At 39.3% G+C, this 16,889-nt stretch overlaps 1 protein-coding gene across 1 annotated transcript in view; it reads left to right on the forward strand.

The window, feature by feature from the left end:
- The first annotated feature begins 54 nt into the window (after positions 1-54).
- SWAP70 (switching B cell complex subunit SWAP70) overlaps positions 55-16,889 on the forward strand; it is a 38,718-nt gene continuing 21,883 nt past the window's right edge. Inside the window, exons 1-4 of the mRNA XM_085317089.1 lie at positions 55-114; positions 559-696; positions 6,986-7,126; positions 12,448-12,621. Of these exons, the coding sequence (XP_085173215.1) occupies positions 55-114; positions 559-696; positions 6,986-7,126; positions 12,448-12,621 (513 nt within the window). The remainder of the gene's footprint in view (positions 115-558; positions 697-6,985; positions 7,127-12,447; positions 12,622-16,889) is intronic.

Genomic DNA, 16,889 nt, shown 5'->3' on the forward strand with positions numbered 1-16,889 from the left:
AGCGGGCGGCGCCCCGCGGCGGCGCTGCCTCGGCCCGGGACTGGCAGCAGGTAGATGGCTGCAGTAGGAGCTCGGCACCTGCTGACAGTTGAGGCCGCAGTGCTGAGCGATCGTGTTGGCTGCGGCAGCTAGCTGAGGTTGGAGCTCTCGGTGGGTTTAACTCGGGGAGCAAGAGTGGCTGTGGCGGTTCGGAGAGCGGTTTAGTGAGCCGCGCGTGGAGCGTTGTGTAACGGGCGCCTGCAGCACGCTGGTTGCTGCAAGCAGCCCATTTCTCTTCTCCTTTTCTTCAGCCCAAGCAACAGGAGAGTGCGATAGGGCCTTCTCTGGCCCAAAGCTGCATGTGGCAAGAGGAGGGTAAAGGCCAGACTTGGCTGTGAGCTCACGCTGAAATAAACTCTGGGCCCGTCTTGGCCTTCACGGTCTATAGAATCGTGACAGCGAGGATTTTTATGGCGGTGTTGCAGGACTAACTGAAGTAGATCATAGAGGCATTTCTTTCTTTTTTCTTTTCTTTCTTTCTTTTTTCTTTTCTTTCTTTCTTTTTTCTTTTCTTTTTAGGGAATTCCGTTTTCCTGTTTTGCTCCCCCACCTTGGATGGCCAACCTTGGTTTGTGCAGTCAGGCAGGAGGCGTGTCCTTCACACAGGTCTGCACACCAGTTGGTCAAGAAGCTGTCTCAGTTGATGCAGGCTGTGAGGTGAATTAAATGGCTGAGAAAGAGGTGTCAGGGTCCTGGTGGACTTCTACAGCTTGCTCTGATGACATTTTTTCTCTAAGATCGTTGGCTGTGCTGGCTGGATTAGAGCAGCTGTGGTATTTCCAGCCGAAGCACAGATGATGCCTGCCTTGTCGTGTTTTGCTGTCCAGAGTCCCATGTCTAAAAATGCTTGTGCTTAAGAAAAGATAAAAAAAATGAAAAGGAGGCAATTAAACATGACTCTTTACCCACCAAATATCTTCCTAAAAAATTCTGATGTTTCATACTGTCTGTGAGAGAAATGGAAAAAATAGTGGGCCTTAGCACAAGTATCCCTGCTAGGTAAATGCTCCCGAGGGAAGCTGTCAAGTGGAGGATTTGTGAATGGAGAAGCAAATCTGACATGAGGCTGCTCCCTGTGGCCACCAAGAATTAGTTTTCAGGAAATGTGGGAGGGGATAGAGTCTTCTGTTGTAGGCTTTTTATGGCAAATGGTAAATGTCAGTGTAAAATTGACAGTCCTACTGCAGAGGCAAAGTGCAGTGTTATGGCAGTAGCTCCACTTGACACAGCAGAAAGGGTAGGCAGAACAGCAAAAAATAGATTCCCAACAAGGTGATTTACAGCTCTATTGTATGGAGAAGGTATTTCACAATACTGCATTTTTCATCCRTGTTACTACAAGTGAGATGTAGTGCCCGTGTAAGCTGGTAATGAGGCTTGAAGATCAATTAATTAGTGGAGATCTGTGGTATTAGCAATAATTGGTTAGTAACTTGGAGAAACTTCTGTTATCAAAAAGTTTGTTAGAATTTCGTTTTCTGAGAATAGTATGAAAATGTTGTAACTTGTTGAACTGTCAACTCCATCGCTCTAAAAAAATAACAACAAGAAAACTTACTGAGACTGGATCTTTGGGTTGTATAATCTGCTATAAGGTACTGCAATCATATCACAAAGAAGGTCCTAACTATAATACATTGTTTTTAAAGGAAGTTATTTCTAGTTTCTCTACACAGAGAGTGATTTTTGGTCCTTCTGTGAAAATGAATCACTTTCATGAAATGATACTAAAATAACATGAGAAAAATCAATTAGTGTTATGCAGCAGAGACCCTACCATGAAGGTTTAAATCATGCATTATTTTTAATATACCTAGAGCAAAACAATGAAGCCAAGTACATTCTTTTTGCTCCTTAGTCTGGAGATAGAACAAAGCCCCAAAACTGGGACTTGCTTGGAATAATAAGGATTTCATGAGAAATCTTTTATCTGTTTGTATATGGTCTGTTAATAAGAGAAAAGACAGAAAGATCAGTCCTCTGTGTAATTTTGAATATTATCTTTTTCCAGTGTGTACTGACTTTTTTTCAGTAATCTCTAGAATTTTTAATGTTATGATGGCTGCAGATCTTATCCTTTTTTTCCATCAGCAGAAATGTTTGTGCTCTGCTGTACATCTGAAATCATAGCTTTACATATGAGCACAATCATTATTTTGTCCACATTACTGCAGACAATAAACATGTGTTTCAGGAGCACTTTCAAACAGTGATATAGCAAGGTGAAAGTTGTAATTTTTGTGGATGCAATTACAGCTGTTCTCACGGTTCTAGTACGAGCTACATGCAATACTTGTATTCCTGTATTTAACTTAGATCCACCTTTGTTGCAATCTGCATTTTTAAAATTGACTTATTTTAAAAGCTTCTCTAATGTATTAACATTCACCCTGCTTTTTAGTCACATCTTGAAGCATTTTTAAATGTCAATACACTTAACAGCCTGGTAGTGTATTTGTATGACTGGATTTTTGGAAATAATACATACCAGACCATTTTTACACTCTTTCTGGAAACTGCTCCTTGCATTGTATCACAAAGGTGATTTGTCTGTGTTTTGGCAATGGGACTGTTTGGCTATTCTTCTTTGTTCTGTTTGCTACCATTGGGCTAGATTTTCAAAGTCTTGGATTCCTGATTTGGTAGCTGCAGAATGTGGATGGTGAGTACCTTGTGAAAATCCAGTCTCATTCGAGCCCATAAAACGTAGGTGACCAAAATTCCTAGTCAAGTGTAGAAAATGTAAACTACTCTTTAACTCTATGTAGGATGATATAGGCTTATTATGTTTCTTATCTTTGTTTTGCCTTTTTACTAAATGGGAAGTCAGTAGCTGGTGGGAAGGGGAAGAATGTTGTAATCAGGAGCAAGAGGGACTGTCCAAATAGAGAGGAAGACCTTGAACAATGCAGTAAAGAACTGGAAAGGTTGAGAATCTGTGACGAATGGGTAGGACCCCGGTAAGACAATTGACTTTGTACAGCACTGAAGGATGGTAGGAAATTAGTCATCATGACTCACAATCAGAGAGTTGTACTGTTACATTATTAACTGGAATCAGATGCATTTGTAGTATTGTAGCAGTTGGGAATCCTGGTGATAAGGTGCTAGGTGCCGTGCAAATGCACTGTGGAGGGGTGCCATACATCCAGAAGAGTTTGCAAAAGAAGAGAGCATGTAAACTGAATGAGGGGGAGCCACCCCCGGGGAATCCACCGGGCCGGGCCGCTGGGGCTCTGTTACTGAGCTGGAGAGGAGCAGCTTTCAGCAGATCAGTAGTCTCTTTAGCCTTTGTTGTCGGTATTTGGTCAACTGATTTCAAAGAATAAGTTGAAGAAAGGCCCGTTAGATCTGCGATATTTACTGGGAGCTCTTCCTAAGTGCCAGAAGCCATAAAAGAGAAAGGCGTTTCCAGCAGATGCAAACTGGCACCAGTGTATCATGGGTGTCCAGAGGAAGCTTTTTGGTGGTGAGAGGAGGAGGAAGGGTAAGGTTGTTGAAAATGATGACAAATGATCTGTGAGTGCCCTAGAGAAGGGGAGCAACTGAAGGAACTCAGTGGTAGGGTGATGGCAGCAGAGGTGAGGAGAGTGGCCCTAGCTTTGTGGCTCTGAGCTGGGAGAGCCTGGGTGTGATTGCACTTTGCAGGGCCAGGAAAGAGGACACTGCGGAAACCCAGATGTTAACCATGAGAAGTCTGAATAAAGTGTCTGCTACGTGGATGGATAATAAGGCTGTCTCTTAGACATGTTACGAAGCAAGAAACTGAATGCTTAGATATACCCTGGTTGGAAAGACCTTGTGCTTGTGCTACTGGGCCTATGTGGTGATGGTGTCCACACCGATCAAAAAAGGAAAAGAGAAACTGCTTGTGAGTAGGCTTATTTGGCAGGCTAGCTGCTGACATGGATGTTGGAGAGAGATGAGCCAAGAATGTCTTGGAACAAACTTGCACAGAGCCACTGAATGGAGCTGTCAGCTTCTGTAACATCAACATTTTAAAATCTTTAAAAGAGGTGGAGAGGGAGGAGACCTCCCTGAAAGATGGAAAGGAAAAACAGAAAAGCATTGAAGAAAATATCAATAGCCACTGTACCTTTAATCTCTTCTGTTAAGGATCATGCTATGATTTGGGCCAAAGTTTTGTCAGTAAGCAATAAATAGTCTAGCAGACCTTTCTCTCCCTTTTAGAAATGCAGATCAGTTTTATGGACAAGATTAAATGGAACTACTCAGATAGTAACAATTCATCATGTGTTTACTAGTTTTGGAAGATTACGTCTTGGAAGATCCAAGTTCAGAGGGGAGCAGCTGTGGAGAAGCAGTTTTGCTGGCATTCTGTACTCCAGGTTGAGCAGCATGAAAATGAGAATAAGGAAAGGAAATCCGAAGCCTGTAACAAGGTGCCACAGTGCTTTCTAAGCCTTTGGTGTTCAGCTTAGTTGTTCCATCTGATTACTTACAGCAGAGTGGCAAAAAAATGATAAACTTCAGTATTTTCTAGGGACATCTAGACTTCTTTGTTGTTAAACTTTTAATTGAAAATGGAAAAATAGTGCCAATAATGCACTGTTTTTGTGGACCCTTTGCAGGCCACACTGTGTAGTYTCATAGAGTACGATTTGGGAACCTTTGGTCTATCCATTTGCTTGCAGCACAGAGAGACAAGTTCCTGGCTTATGGTAGGAGCTGGCACTGGTGTGAATGTAGATTGTTGAACGTGGCATCCAGAGCATAATAAGTGCCGAAAGAAAAAGCTGCCTAGCAACCATGTGGGCGCAGGAGAATAATCCTTACAGATGGGAAACTTCCCGATGATTGACAGAGCTTCTGCAAGACAAGGCTATTTTCTGTACCCTAATTGAACTAGTCCTCAACTGTTACTCTTTTTTTTTCCTTTTAATATTGATAATCAAAATAGCTTGTATGATCATCCATATAATGTGGTTTAGAACAAAACAAAACGAGAACTTGGTGCAGAATTTTTCAAGCTTAACTGGCAACTGAAGAATTCTGCTGGAGCTTGGCCGGGTTAAAGAATGGCAAGCTTTGGCAGGCGTTGAGGAATTTCCTGAATTATGAAAAGAGAGCACTGGGCATAGGAGAGATCACAGATAAGGCAGATTTTAGAAAATGATTGAAAGTGGAGTTTTTTCATGGTAATAAGTTGGTGCTGAAACCACATAGGTTTCTGACAGCCCAAGCACAGCAAGAAAGCTAGGAAGGAGGGAAGAGAAATAGTAGAAAGTACACAATGAGGAAGTGTTTTATTACCAGTTTAAGTAATTTTGGTAATAATCTCATAAATCAGTTACATTTTAAAATGTTTTTATTAGTTACAGCTTAGTTGCAAAACTGAGTTCACCTTTATCTCACAGAAATTCAAGAATCCACATCTTCCATAAATAACAACAGAAGCCATAAATAGAGAAGGAAACATTCTAATAGTTTCTCCCCACATGTAAATCACATAGACTCAAATGCTTCGTTTAATTTTTTGTTAAAAGTAAGGATATGTTGCAGGAGAACAGAACCCTGATGGAGAGACGTGTGAAATGTGAAAACTTATTGATAAAATTTTACTACCTTGGAAAATACAGCTTTTTTATAATATTGCCTATGCTGTTGTTTTTCTGTTCTTGAATTTTTGCATGTGACTAGGCCTAGTGACTTAATTTTAGCTTACAAATAAGGAAATATATATTTCTCATGGAAATGTGTTCTTATCTAAAAGAAAATGCAGCTTTGGAGGTGTGTGTAGAGGAATTGTCCCCTGAACTGATATTTGGGATATCTTTGGAGATTTTTGTACTAATTAGTGCTTAGACTTTGCATATCTCCTAGCATATATATGAAAAGTAAATTTACACTGAGATTTGTTTTATTTTGGGAAAAGTAGATTTTATGTGTGTGGCATACATGTTTTTCTAGGCTCTGAAGGCTTTAATCTTCCACTTGTTTTGCAGCTACTTCTCTAATGCTTTCTCTCTGCCTCATCTGGACATGTTTTTTTTTTTTTTTTTTTTTTTTTTTCCTGACTCACAGGAAGGTGTGAAAAGCAAAAGGAGGGCCATCTTGTCTTACAAATGTGTTAGTAGCACAGAAATAGCTATACTTCAGGTTCTGTGTTCCTGTCATTGGTACCAAGCTGTTAATTTGTGCATGCAAAACTCAGCCTAAGTTGAAGAACTTTTAAGATGCATTGACTACCAGTCAGTTTTCAGTAATTTTGTACTTCCTTAAAACTAATCAAGCATGTAGCCTCTTCTTGAAGGTCATTTCTCAAGAAAGACTTGAGGGTGGCAGGCATTAAACTCTTGACATAATTCATGCAAATACTTTTTTAAAATAAAACTTTTAAGAAGCACATCTAAGCCCTTCCCCTTTTTGTGATACTACTTTTCCTCTACCAACTGAAACACAGTGTGAATGTTGAAAAGTAATCAAAAAGCAAGCATGTAATTTGAATGATCGTTCATTTGTAAACTAAAGGAACATACTAAACCATTTTTTTATTACTTATTTTCATTAGATAATGAATATTTATAATTTCAAAGACTAGAAGTTGCTAGTTACTTTCCCTCAAGTGTCTAATTTCATTGTGTAAATATTACTTGAGTGTTTTTGCATATTTCAGATTTTCAAATGTGTTAATATATGCTTACAAAGGGTAGCTTCTCTAGATAGGTTTGCACTTATGTAGTAAAGAACCTGTTATGTTCACAATGCTTTTTTAGAAGTGTAACTGTGTGAAGCATTTGAATACTTTGAAGTTGACTTTTTAAGTTATATTTTCCCTTCCGACAAAAACACTCAGGGCAGGACTCATGCTGACAAGAAGGTGTTGCTTTCTGTGCATAGTTTCAGGAGYCACAGATCTACTGTGGAGGAAATGCAATGAATTTAAGGTCAACAGTGGGATCACTCATTTCTGTTCTGTTCTTAGGTCCTTTCTCACAATTTATGCACAGTGTTGAATGTTCCCCATGACCCAGTGGCCTTGGAAGAGCACTTCAGGGATGATGATGAAGGACCAGTTTCCAACCAGGGTTATATGCCTTATTTAAACAAATTCATCTTGGAAAAGGTAAGTTCTGAATTCCTGTGTTCTGTTTTTTTCCTAATCAGGTTTTGAATTAGCATCTTAACTCAGGGTCTTATCTTTACAATAGACTTTTTCTTGCAGGAGGCATACTGATCTGAAGAAAATCTAGTTGTGAGTGTGTCTATTTTGGTCATGGCAGGGCAAATAGGAGAGTCTCTGCTTTAAAATGGAAGGTTGCAGGGTTTTATGTATTTTTTTCCTCTCTCTTTTGTTTCTATTTCCTGTTATATCTCATTATTCTCTAAGCTCTGCTTATGCAAAACTCTGTTCATGTTACTAAACAGCCTCAGTTTAAATGTATTCTAAYGTGTCTTGGAGCTACAGATTGGCCTGCTTTATACTGTGGTTTTAATAGAGTGGTGTCATAGTCTCCTYCGCAAACAGGAAGGGCAGAAATATCTTTAATGTGGATTCACAAGTTATATTGATTAACAGATCCCCTAAAATAGTTATAGTGGGTGACATCAGGGAGCGCTGATTGTTTGGTGTTCCAGCTGCTTTTCTGTAGAGTCTGAGCACTGTTCAATTGTCTGTGTTTTTGTACTGTGCGTTGTTTGGGGGAAGCTCTGGAAAGCCATAGTGTTTCCCACATTCCCCTCTGCACCTCTCTCTAAGCAGAGGAGGTCACTGGGCCAGAGCTGTTCTCTGCAAGCTCTCTATTTGAGATTTAGGTTGAATTTCTTGAAAGTAGAAAATGACTTTTTTGCCTTTTTGTCAGCAAACTTCTCTTGAGAGACTGGTGGAGGCAGTAGAAAGTAGCTGATGTTATAAGGGGAACATATTGGTTTCAGTTCCACTAATTTCTCTCATGTTTGGAGACTGACACCATAAAGCCTCAAACTTTGATACTATGGCTGCAAGAGATACGTATATGCTTTCTTTTATAATGTTAAAAAGTGCTGAACTGATCTGTTATCTGAAAAGTTGTATCTGGCAATTGCAGATTATGCTAACTCCTTAACCCAGTTTGTTAATTTTTCTGCTTCTTGAAGTTTTTAGTCTACATTTAATATTTATTGCTGGTGAAAAATGTGATACATACCTGGGATGCAGTCTGGCAGCTGGGTAACAGGAGAAGCATCGTATGTCTGGCTAAGATGTGTGAGCTGTGAGGTTAATCTCTGCCCATCTGTGCTGTTCTTACCAGTTATTAACCTCTCTCTTCCTAGCATGTGTTTATTTTCATACCCAGTAATAGTGTCCTGTTTTATGTGTGAGCGCTATTGGCCATTACTACATGAAAGATACCTGTTTACTGTCTTGGCTATTYGCTATTGGAAGCACCTTGCTTTGTCCCTATGAAGTCTATCATTTCGCTTCCACATAGCATTGGCTATATGAGCTCCTGTGAGATTCTGCTGGGRTCAAACTTTGCGGACAAAGAAAGGGCCTTATTTTATTTTGACTGAAGAACTACAGTTGTGGAGTTTGAACTGCAGCTTTTTTAGTGTCATTTGTATGCAACAGCAAGTCATTAAGTTGAAGGAAAAAAAAAGGATAGAGATGGAAGGCTTTTTTGAATATAAACCCGCTTTGTTGTTAAAGGATGTTTATAAGATGAATAGGGGAGAGAGTTGGAGATGAGGAGCAATTAATTAATTAAGAAACACTTTAAATTGACAATGAAAGATCTGGTGACATTAACAAGCTATCTTGAAGTGAGCAAAGGTATGAATTTACAAAATTTCCATTTTATAATGTATGTTGTTCAATACCGATWGAAAATGTTTCCTGTACACTGGGCTGATGGTAGTATTTTACAACATGCTTTACTTAGCAGGGAACAGGCATAGTAGGGGCAGGCAAAGAACATCATTCTAAAGCTTAATTTTTTTCATCTTACAGAAGGCTTATTGAGTACTAATTATAGTACCAATGTTTAGTATATTTTTGGAATTGAGAGTACTAATTATAGTACAAATGTTKAGTGTATTTTTAGAATTGATCCCATCATTGGTACTTAATCAGATATTTTCTTTATTTCTTTATATTTTAGAGTTATTTGGTTAAGATACCGATACTGGTAAATTATACTTTGCCTAGCAGTGTAAATGTAAGATTATTAAATTTTATGAATTTTGTTGTATTTTTCGTGTGATTATTTTGTGAAACTTCTTGGAAATGAAAGGTAGGTATCCTTTAAATACGATGTTTCCATCTCTATGAGTTTAAACTGTTTAGGGGTTGGAGGGGTCAGTTCATTTTTCATGTTTCATAATTTGGACAGATATACAAATAAGTGATAGTTGCTATACAGTTAATACTGTAGGGTGCTATAGAAATTTCCAGATGAAACAGAGACGTATATTACAGTTTGGACAGACACTATGAAGTACAATAAAAAAAGCATGTACTAGAGYAGAGTAAAAATTTCCTGTACAAGGATTCATCTGTTAATCAAGCAATTTAATTCTTTGATATTCATACTGGTTGCAAAGGGTAGTGTATTCTTCCCCAATAAAATTGAAATACTGTTTTTTTTTCAATAGCGTTTCATAAACCTAATATTTTAGTTTCAAATCAAAATGATTTCAGTGTAGAGTTCATAGTAGAGTCTCACAGTAATTAAAGCCTTTTTTTTGGAATTCTTTTTTAAATTGAAATTCCAGGATTGTCTCTGACCCAGTCGGAATTTATAAATACATGTTTCGTTCATGTCTTGAAAAGGCAACTTGTATATGAGTTTACAGCTGTCTGTTTTTTTGCCATCAGTTTCCCCCTTTTAAAAAGTGTTATTTCTACCTTTACAGCTTCTTAAGTTAGAGGTACCTTTGTGAGTAATTTCAAGTGTAACTTGAAAAAAATCTATGTAATTGTCTTCAATTTATAAAATGATGATTGGAAATAATCTCTCGTAAATGTGGAGAGATTATTTATTCGGAGTAATTGTTACTTCAGAGTGATTATAGCATAGCTACCTAGAGTGGAGCATTGCCAACCAAGCAGGTCAAAGAAGCACAGCCAAGAGCTTTGTATTATGAAGTTAGTTTTTAAGTGATTTGGTTTTAGTTTGTTTTTAGTTGTAGGATTTTATTCTTCCTTCCCCTCTTACTCCTTCAAATATTCTTGAAGAAATGATATACCAGAAAAAGTTGGCATTGCTACATCTTCTTCAATAAAGAGAACTATTTAGTTCCACACACCCCGGAACAATGTTGGAATTATATCCTTTATTTAACAGCCAGCTTAATCATTTAGGGAAAAAAAAAAAAAAGTGAATCATAGTTATTTTGGAGAGCTGAGCTTGTGTACTAATCTGTTTATTTTTCCTGAATAATTTCTAAATAGTCTCTCTGTTACTAATGCCACATTGACACTCTTTTTGMAGTTCATTTCAGAATCAAATCTGGATTCTGATAAAGGGACTTACTTATCTAAACTGGAGCTCTGAGGAACTTAGTCCACTGCGGCAGAATGATCCTCAGAGCTCCTGCTTGGCTGCTGCCAGTCCTGGTGGCTGTAGCACACCATAGGTGACTTGGGCTGCAATGGCAGCTGCTCAGGTGTGCATGGTCCTGCTTTGCCACCTGATAACAACCATCTTGTGCGCACTGAGACCAGAGCAGCCAGTTACCTGCACTGGTCTGAGGTCCATGCGTGAACTGAGTGTTTCTCTAGTGCTCTCCCTGTGGATCATTGATAGCTACCTTGTTTGAAAATACGAGCTGGCTGCGGAACAACTCCGTATATTTATGGTGTGTAAAGCACTTGCCATACGGTGGCTCTTGGAAAGATTTCTCACTCCACCCATATATTCTTTGGAAGCAACATAAGCGTGAGGCATTTCCAAAGCAGAAGTGCTCATCACCTGGTGTGGCTGTTAGTAAAACTGTTTTAGAAAAGGAGTCRAGCTTCATTGGGCTAGATGGTGAGGACGAACAGGGAAAAGCACAGGCAAATGCAGCCGTGGGATGAGGCACTGGCAAATGGGAGGATGTAGGACCAAACTCTGGTTCTGGTCCTACCTTCAAAGAAGGTTTCTTTAGTTTGCCTAGACAGTGTTTCATTTAACCTCATGTTTCTCATGCAGATAAGTTGGATGCTGAGCTTGTGGCTGTAGAAGCTGGAGCTCCTGCAGCTTCTGCCTTCTTCAAAAGGCAGCTGTCACTGTGCCCTGCCTCTTGCAGTGTCACTTGCCCTGATACCTGACTCTGAAAGTGTGTAAGGTCTATAGCTTTCTCCTGTGGTCTCACTTTTAGTCCTGGAAACTGTATTTAAACTGTTTGTTGGTATAGGGTTGGTTTCCTGTTTACCTCTGCCTTTTTGTTCCACCCACATCAGTTCATCCACTTCTTTAGTCAAACTTTAAATTAGCCACTCTGGCTCACCCTCAGATATATTTGACCACTTATCAGACTGGATAGGAAATCATACAGTTCCCTGATCATGTCCTTCCCACATTTAAAACATGGTTTGGTCTACCATAAGAAAATTTGCATTGAACATTATTGATATCATACCAGAAGAGGTGCAAGCATGTGCATTTCTTACACATGCTTTCTGAAACTGCAAGAGACTTCCATTACAATGCAGAGCATGCCTTTGACTTCATGTTGGCGAAGAAATAGAATGGCAGAGCTGTAGGGAGATATGTAGGTTTCATCTCTAACATAAATGACAGTTTAAAACAAAATAGAGGAAATGAAAGCTTTGCATATGTAAATAATTCACAGATGTGTATGCACAAATATTAGATATGATAAAGGATAAAAACAAGTAGTTTTTTTGATCAGTTAAGGTGAAGTCTGCAAAAAGTTAAAGGGTTTAAGTGGATTAGCTGTTCAAGAAAAAATGATTACATGTTTATAACTATTTTCCTACAATACTTACATTAGAGTAATATAAAGTAGAAAAATATAATAAAGATCCTTCCCAACTACTGCTCCAATATTACTTTTAGTATAGTCACGTGTAGTTTTTGTTTTAATATAGTACATTTGGCAATCACTATATCTCTGTAACTCAGGGCAGTTGGAACTAAGAAAGTTATGATGATTTGGAAACTAAAGCTAATGTSCTAGAGTGAATGCAGAATACAGTGTAGCCTGTTTCACTTAAAGTCAAGGTGTGATTAAGTGAACTTCAGAACTTGGAGGTTGGATGCAGATTTTGCTGGAAGAAATTCTTCAGCTTACCTCTTTTAGGAAGTCAGACAAGGCTGCTACAGTGCTCTTTTGGGGCATTAACTTTTCTTGAAAACTAGAATTTCCTCAGTGCTTTTTGTATGATTTTGTCTATTATTCTACATCTGTCTGTGTGCATATTTTTTAAAAATATATTTTTTTCAATTTCTTCATTTTTAGGTTCAAGGAAACTTTGACAAAGTTGAATTCAACAGGATGTGCTGGACGCTCTGTGCTAAAAAGAACCTCTCTAAGAGTCCTCTGCTGATTAGTGATGAAGATGCATTTAAAGTGTGGGTTATTTTTAACTTTTTGTCAGAGGACAAGTACCCCTTAATCATTGTACCAGAGGAGGTAAGAAACAAAAACTTGTGCTGTTAAACACCGGTTTGTTTAATGTTCTATTTGAGCTACGTTAGTGTTTGCTGTTCTCTAGAGATTTAGGAGAAAATATTTTTTGAATGTAAAACTTTTACTCCTCTTTCAATAAGATAAGGCCTCAAGTGCTTTTATTTTTTCTTCCAGAATGCCAGTGGGGAAAACCCCACAGGACACTTCAGATATTGGTATCATTTAAATAGCCTGGACTAAATGGGACAGGCTGCTTGGCAGCTGGTGACTAGCTAATTTTGCATTTTGTGAGGACTGACTGACTGTTGGAGAGGCTAGCTCCAATAACACACTCARCTTCAAATGACAAGCTGTTGAGGTTGTCACTTCACTAACAAACAGTGCATGTGTGTGATCTCTAAATCACTGCATGTGTTTATGTTAGTACATGTGTTTTCCACAGTTGGCACATGAGTGTGAGCCTGGAGAAAAAAAWTTCTCCTTTCTGCTCTGTGTTATCATGATTTGCGAGATGAGTATTCAGACTCATGTCACCCTCCTGCTGAAAAGGAGAAGTATGAACTTTTCTGATGACATCTGTTTCTGATCAAAAGCAAACAGCATCTGAACTCCTACTTGAAATGGTTGAGGGAATAACAGTAGTGAGCAAAGCACTGGAGAGATTTCTTATACTTTCAGCMTATGAACAAGTATAGGCAAAGCTCAAATAAGAATTTTAACCCTAGAGGAGAATTGCAGTATCTTCAAAATTTATTGCTTTTTTTTCACGGGGAGGGGTGAAGAAAGATGGGGAAGATCAGAACTGTAGGCGAAAATAATCTCATGCAAATCCGATACAGAAATCCCGGGGCTCTGCAGTTCACTCCAAAGTACTGATTAATACATTTTGCAAACTATTAMGAGTCAGAAATCAAAACAGTCTGATATATGTGCCACAACAGCATAACTGTATGACTCTTAAGTTGTTTTGTTAAGCTGTAAAGCAGAGATAGCTCCCCTTACCTATCAAAAGGAGCAGCTCAGCTTTGCCTTATCACTTAAGTTTGAGCAGGAGACTTTCACTCTGTAACATTTCGGGTTTTACCCAGACTGGTGATGACAGGGCCTTRCCTGGCACACTTTTGTTTCCATTAGAAATGGGACAGTTTTCGTACTCTTTTCCTGGTTGTTGTTTTGTTTTTTTTCTTTCCAGTAAGTTTTGGGAAATGGGTACAACGTTTTTGAAAGTTTCTTAATCGTGCTAGATTTGGCCTTGGTAGTAGGTCAGAACCATGAATGTAGAACTTGGGAATCAAAATCACTTCCCTGGTGTGTCACTGTGTCCTTCACAGGGCTATTTGGCTTTTCTGGGGGCTAAGTATTTCACATCTCATTATCTATTGGCATGGTTAAGAGCTTCAGAGCTGTCAGCTCACTTGCTCTCCTTCCCCTAAAGAAATCCCCAAATTCATGCTGCCATAGGTAGGTGTTGCTGGATAATTGCAGTGTCTTTTGTTGCTGGATGATCTGTGGAGTCAGCTTGGGCCTGAAAGAGTTTCTCCAGATTTCAGAGTTGGTGTCACCTTTTCCTTCCCATCCTTGAGGTCCAGGTAACCTATATTGCTCTTTCACTTGGATTATTTTAAATCTCTTAAAGTGGACCTGTGTCTATATATTCTGATTACAGCAGGATTTAAGTTGTGCAATACAGTTTAAAGAAAGCTTTTAAAGCCTGACAAAGAAAGGTTGCTCTGTTCTTATCATGTACAATGCCTGTATTCACTCTCTAACCTTTTGCCTTAGACCACACAGGTAATATAATCAGTCAGCGGAGGAATGCTGTTTTCTGAATGCATTGCTTTCTGTTTTGCACCAGGCCTCCTGGGTTTTCTGTGTTTCTGAAAAATTTCACATTTACCACATTTATCCTTTTACTCAGAATTCCAAAAATAGAGATGCGAAGTCTTAATTTTGGTCAGTTTTGCTTTTTCCTCTGTGTGACCTTTCATATTGGCCTTTTAAGTTGTTTTGTCTTTTTTTTAAATCTAGACTCCAGATGGTATTTCCAATGTATTTTTTTATACCATCCAATAGTGGTGGTCCCAATGCTGAGAATTTCTAGCTGAAAATAATTCCTTTCGGTAGTATTCAGAATGATATTCAGAAGTACTGAGGAACACTAAGGTATTTTTCTTTCCATTTACTTTTTATGCTTCTTGCGTTCACAATAAAGCTTGATTATAAAGTTAGTCTTTACCCACTTCATAGTGTTTTCTGTCATTTAATTAAAAAAATGGTTTGCATATCATGTTTAAATGAGCTGCAAACAGTGATTTGCTAAGTGGTGTACAGACAGGATGCTGATAGAGCTGTTGCAGTTCTGTGCTTATGTTTTGGTAATACAGGTGTATTGAATTTCTCATGAATCAGCATAATTCTCCAGCCAGGGAGTGAGCTTTCCTTTTCTCCGTGTTTGTTTCTCTTATTGTTGGTTGTGTGTTGCAATATTCTCAATTTACTGCAGGCTCTGGTTTAGCCTCTGTTGTGTGGGAGCCAGCAGTTTCCCCTCCTTCCTCCTTTTATGTAGTTAGGAAACTTGCCTCGTGCTTTCAGGTGAGAAAAGTGATCAATTCCTTGAAGATTTTCCATCCGATCTTGTCGATGGGAAGATCTGAGTGATAGAAAGGAGGGAACTTCTTGAGTCTCCAGTGTGTTGATACAACTTCATGTCACTAAGGTTGTGTCCTCTTCCTCCTCAGAGGACTAGCTGTTCCTTGAGTGTGTCTCGGGTTTTTGTTGTTGTTGTTGTTGGTTTTTTTTTAATGGTGTAGGTTGTCTCTGCACTTGCTTGAATAACTACCTTTCTGGAAATCTCTACTGCTTAGGTGCAATTTTATCTTCTTTGCACTATTCTGATTAAAGATTGAGGCTGCTTTTTTCTTTCTTGCTAGTGTTATGTACTTTTGCTCAAGGGCTGTTGTATTAGGCTTTCATATTAGAAAGCTAGTTATGGTGGAGGAGTTCTTTCCACCTGCAGAGTGTTAAGGCACAATTACCCTGCCCAGCTGATGAACAGCAGCAAATCAGGAGCTGTTGCAGCTGCTCTTTAATCAGAAAAGGGAAAAGAGGCTCCTTTGGAAAGGCTTCAGAGATACAGGCTGAGGAATAGTAAAGCAAGGAAAGCAGTGACAAAGTGGGAATTTCGAAGCAGCGGTGCAGGGGCATGAGGGACAGAAGTTAACCAGTTCCCTTTTGGCTGGGGCTTGTTTTATTTGGGTGAAGTCCTGAGGCAGCAGCTGGCTGTGTTTGCTTATCTGTCCTGAGCAGAGAGAGGGCAACCCCAGTTGCAAGGGAATCAGGTCAGTACAGCCACGCACAGGGAAGAGCCCAGCGCTGGCACATCTGGGTTGGCTGCAGAGGGCACTGTGCTCTGCTGGTGATGGCTTTGACTCTGGTGCTGCTTCAGCTGGCTTCAGGTTGATGGCTGAGAAAAAGTGGGAGAGTTGGAAGGAAACACAGACCCACAAATGTCTCTTTGCAAAGGTGTTCCTGACGATAGGGACATGTGGATATGTCCACTTTTCAGCTTGCAGATGTCCCCTCTCCTAAGGACAGAGGGGAGCAGTACCAAGTCTGAAAGCTCTCTCCTTTTGGGTGGGAGCCCTTGCTCTGCACAGAGCTAAAAGTTTCTGAAAACTGGGTGAGGGTGGTATTCTGAAGAACTACGGATAGCAATGCTGTGTTTTGTTTGCTCAAGATAAAATTATCTGTTTTTTTTCAACTGATGGACAGTTTTCAGAGTTAGCAAAATCYATAGTTATGGACATTGTTGCCTTGTGTGGTCACGAGGAGAGCTGCAAAAGCAGCAATATGCAGCATGCTGTGAACTGGGAGCCCCTCTCCCGAAAGCCAGTCTCTTCCTCGAGGTCATCTGAGGTGTGGGCATCTAGAGCGCCTTTTCTTCTGATTCTGTCTTGCGAAGGGGAAAAAAAAAAAAAAAAACGGAGGGAAGAATGGTGGAGAAATATGTCGTTGTAAGAAGAAAAGTGTTTCTGCTTGTTAATCTGTCATGAGCTTTCCTTACAACTCCCTCCTGAGTTGTTACAGACTCCTTTGTATGCTTTGGTATTGTTTAACCAGACATTTTATGTTTTATGAAAAGGTTTCCAAACACTTCCCCTTCCTTATTTCTGAACGTGTAACTGTAGCTTTGGGAATGCATTATCGCCTGAAAGTTGTGGTATGTGGTTAGCTGCTTTTTTGGGGACCTCCTTAATTGTAAAATTTGTAGA

This window comes from Rhea americana, unplaced genomic scaffold (assembly GCF_003343005.1).
Source record: "Rhea americana isolate MKP2758 unplaced genomic scaffold, rheAme1 scaffold_49, whole genome shotgun sequence".
NCBI lineage: Eukaryota > Metazoa > Chordata > Aves > Rheiformes > Rheidae > Rhea > Rhea americana.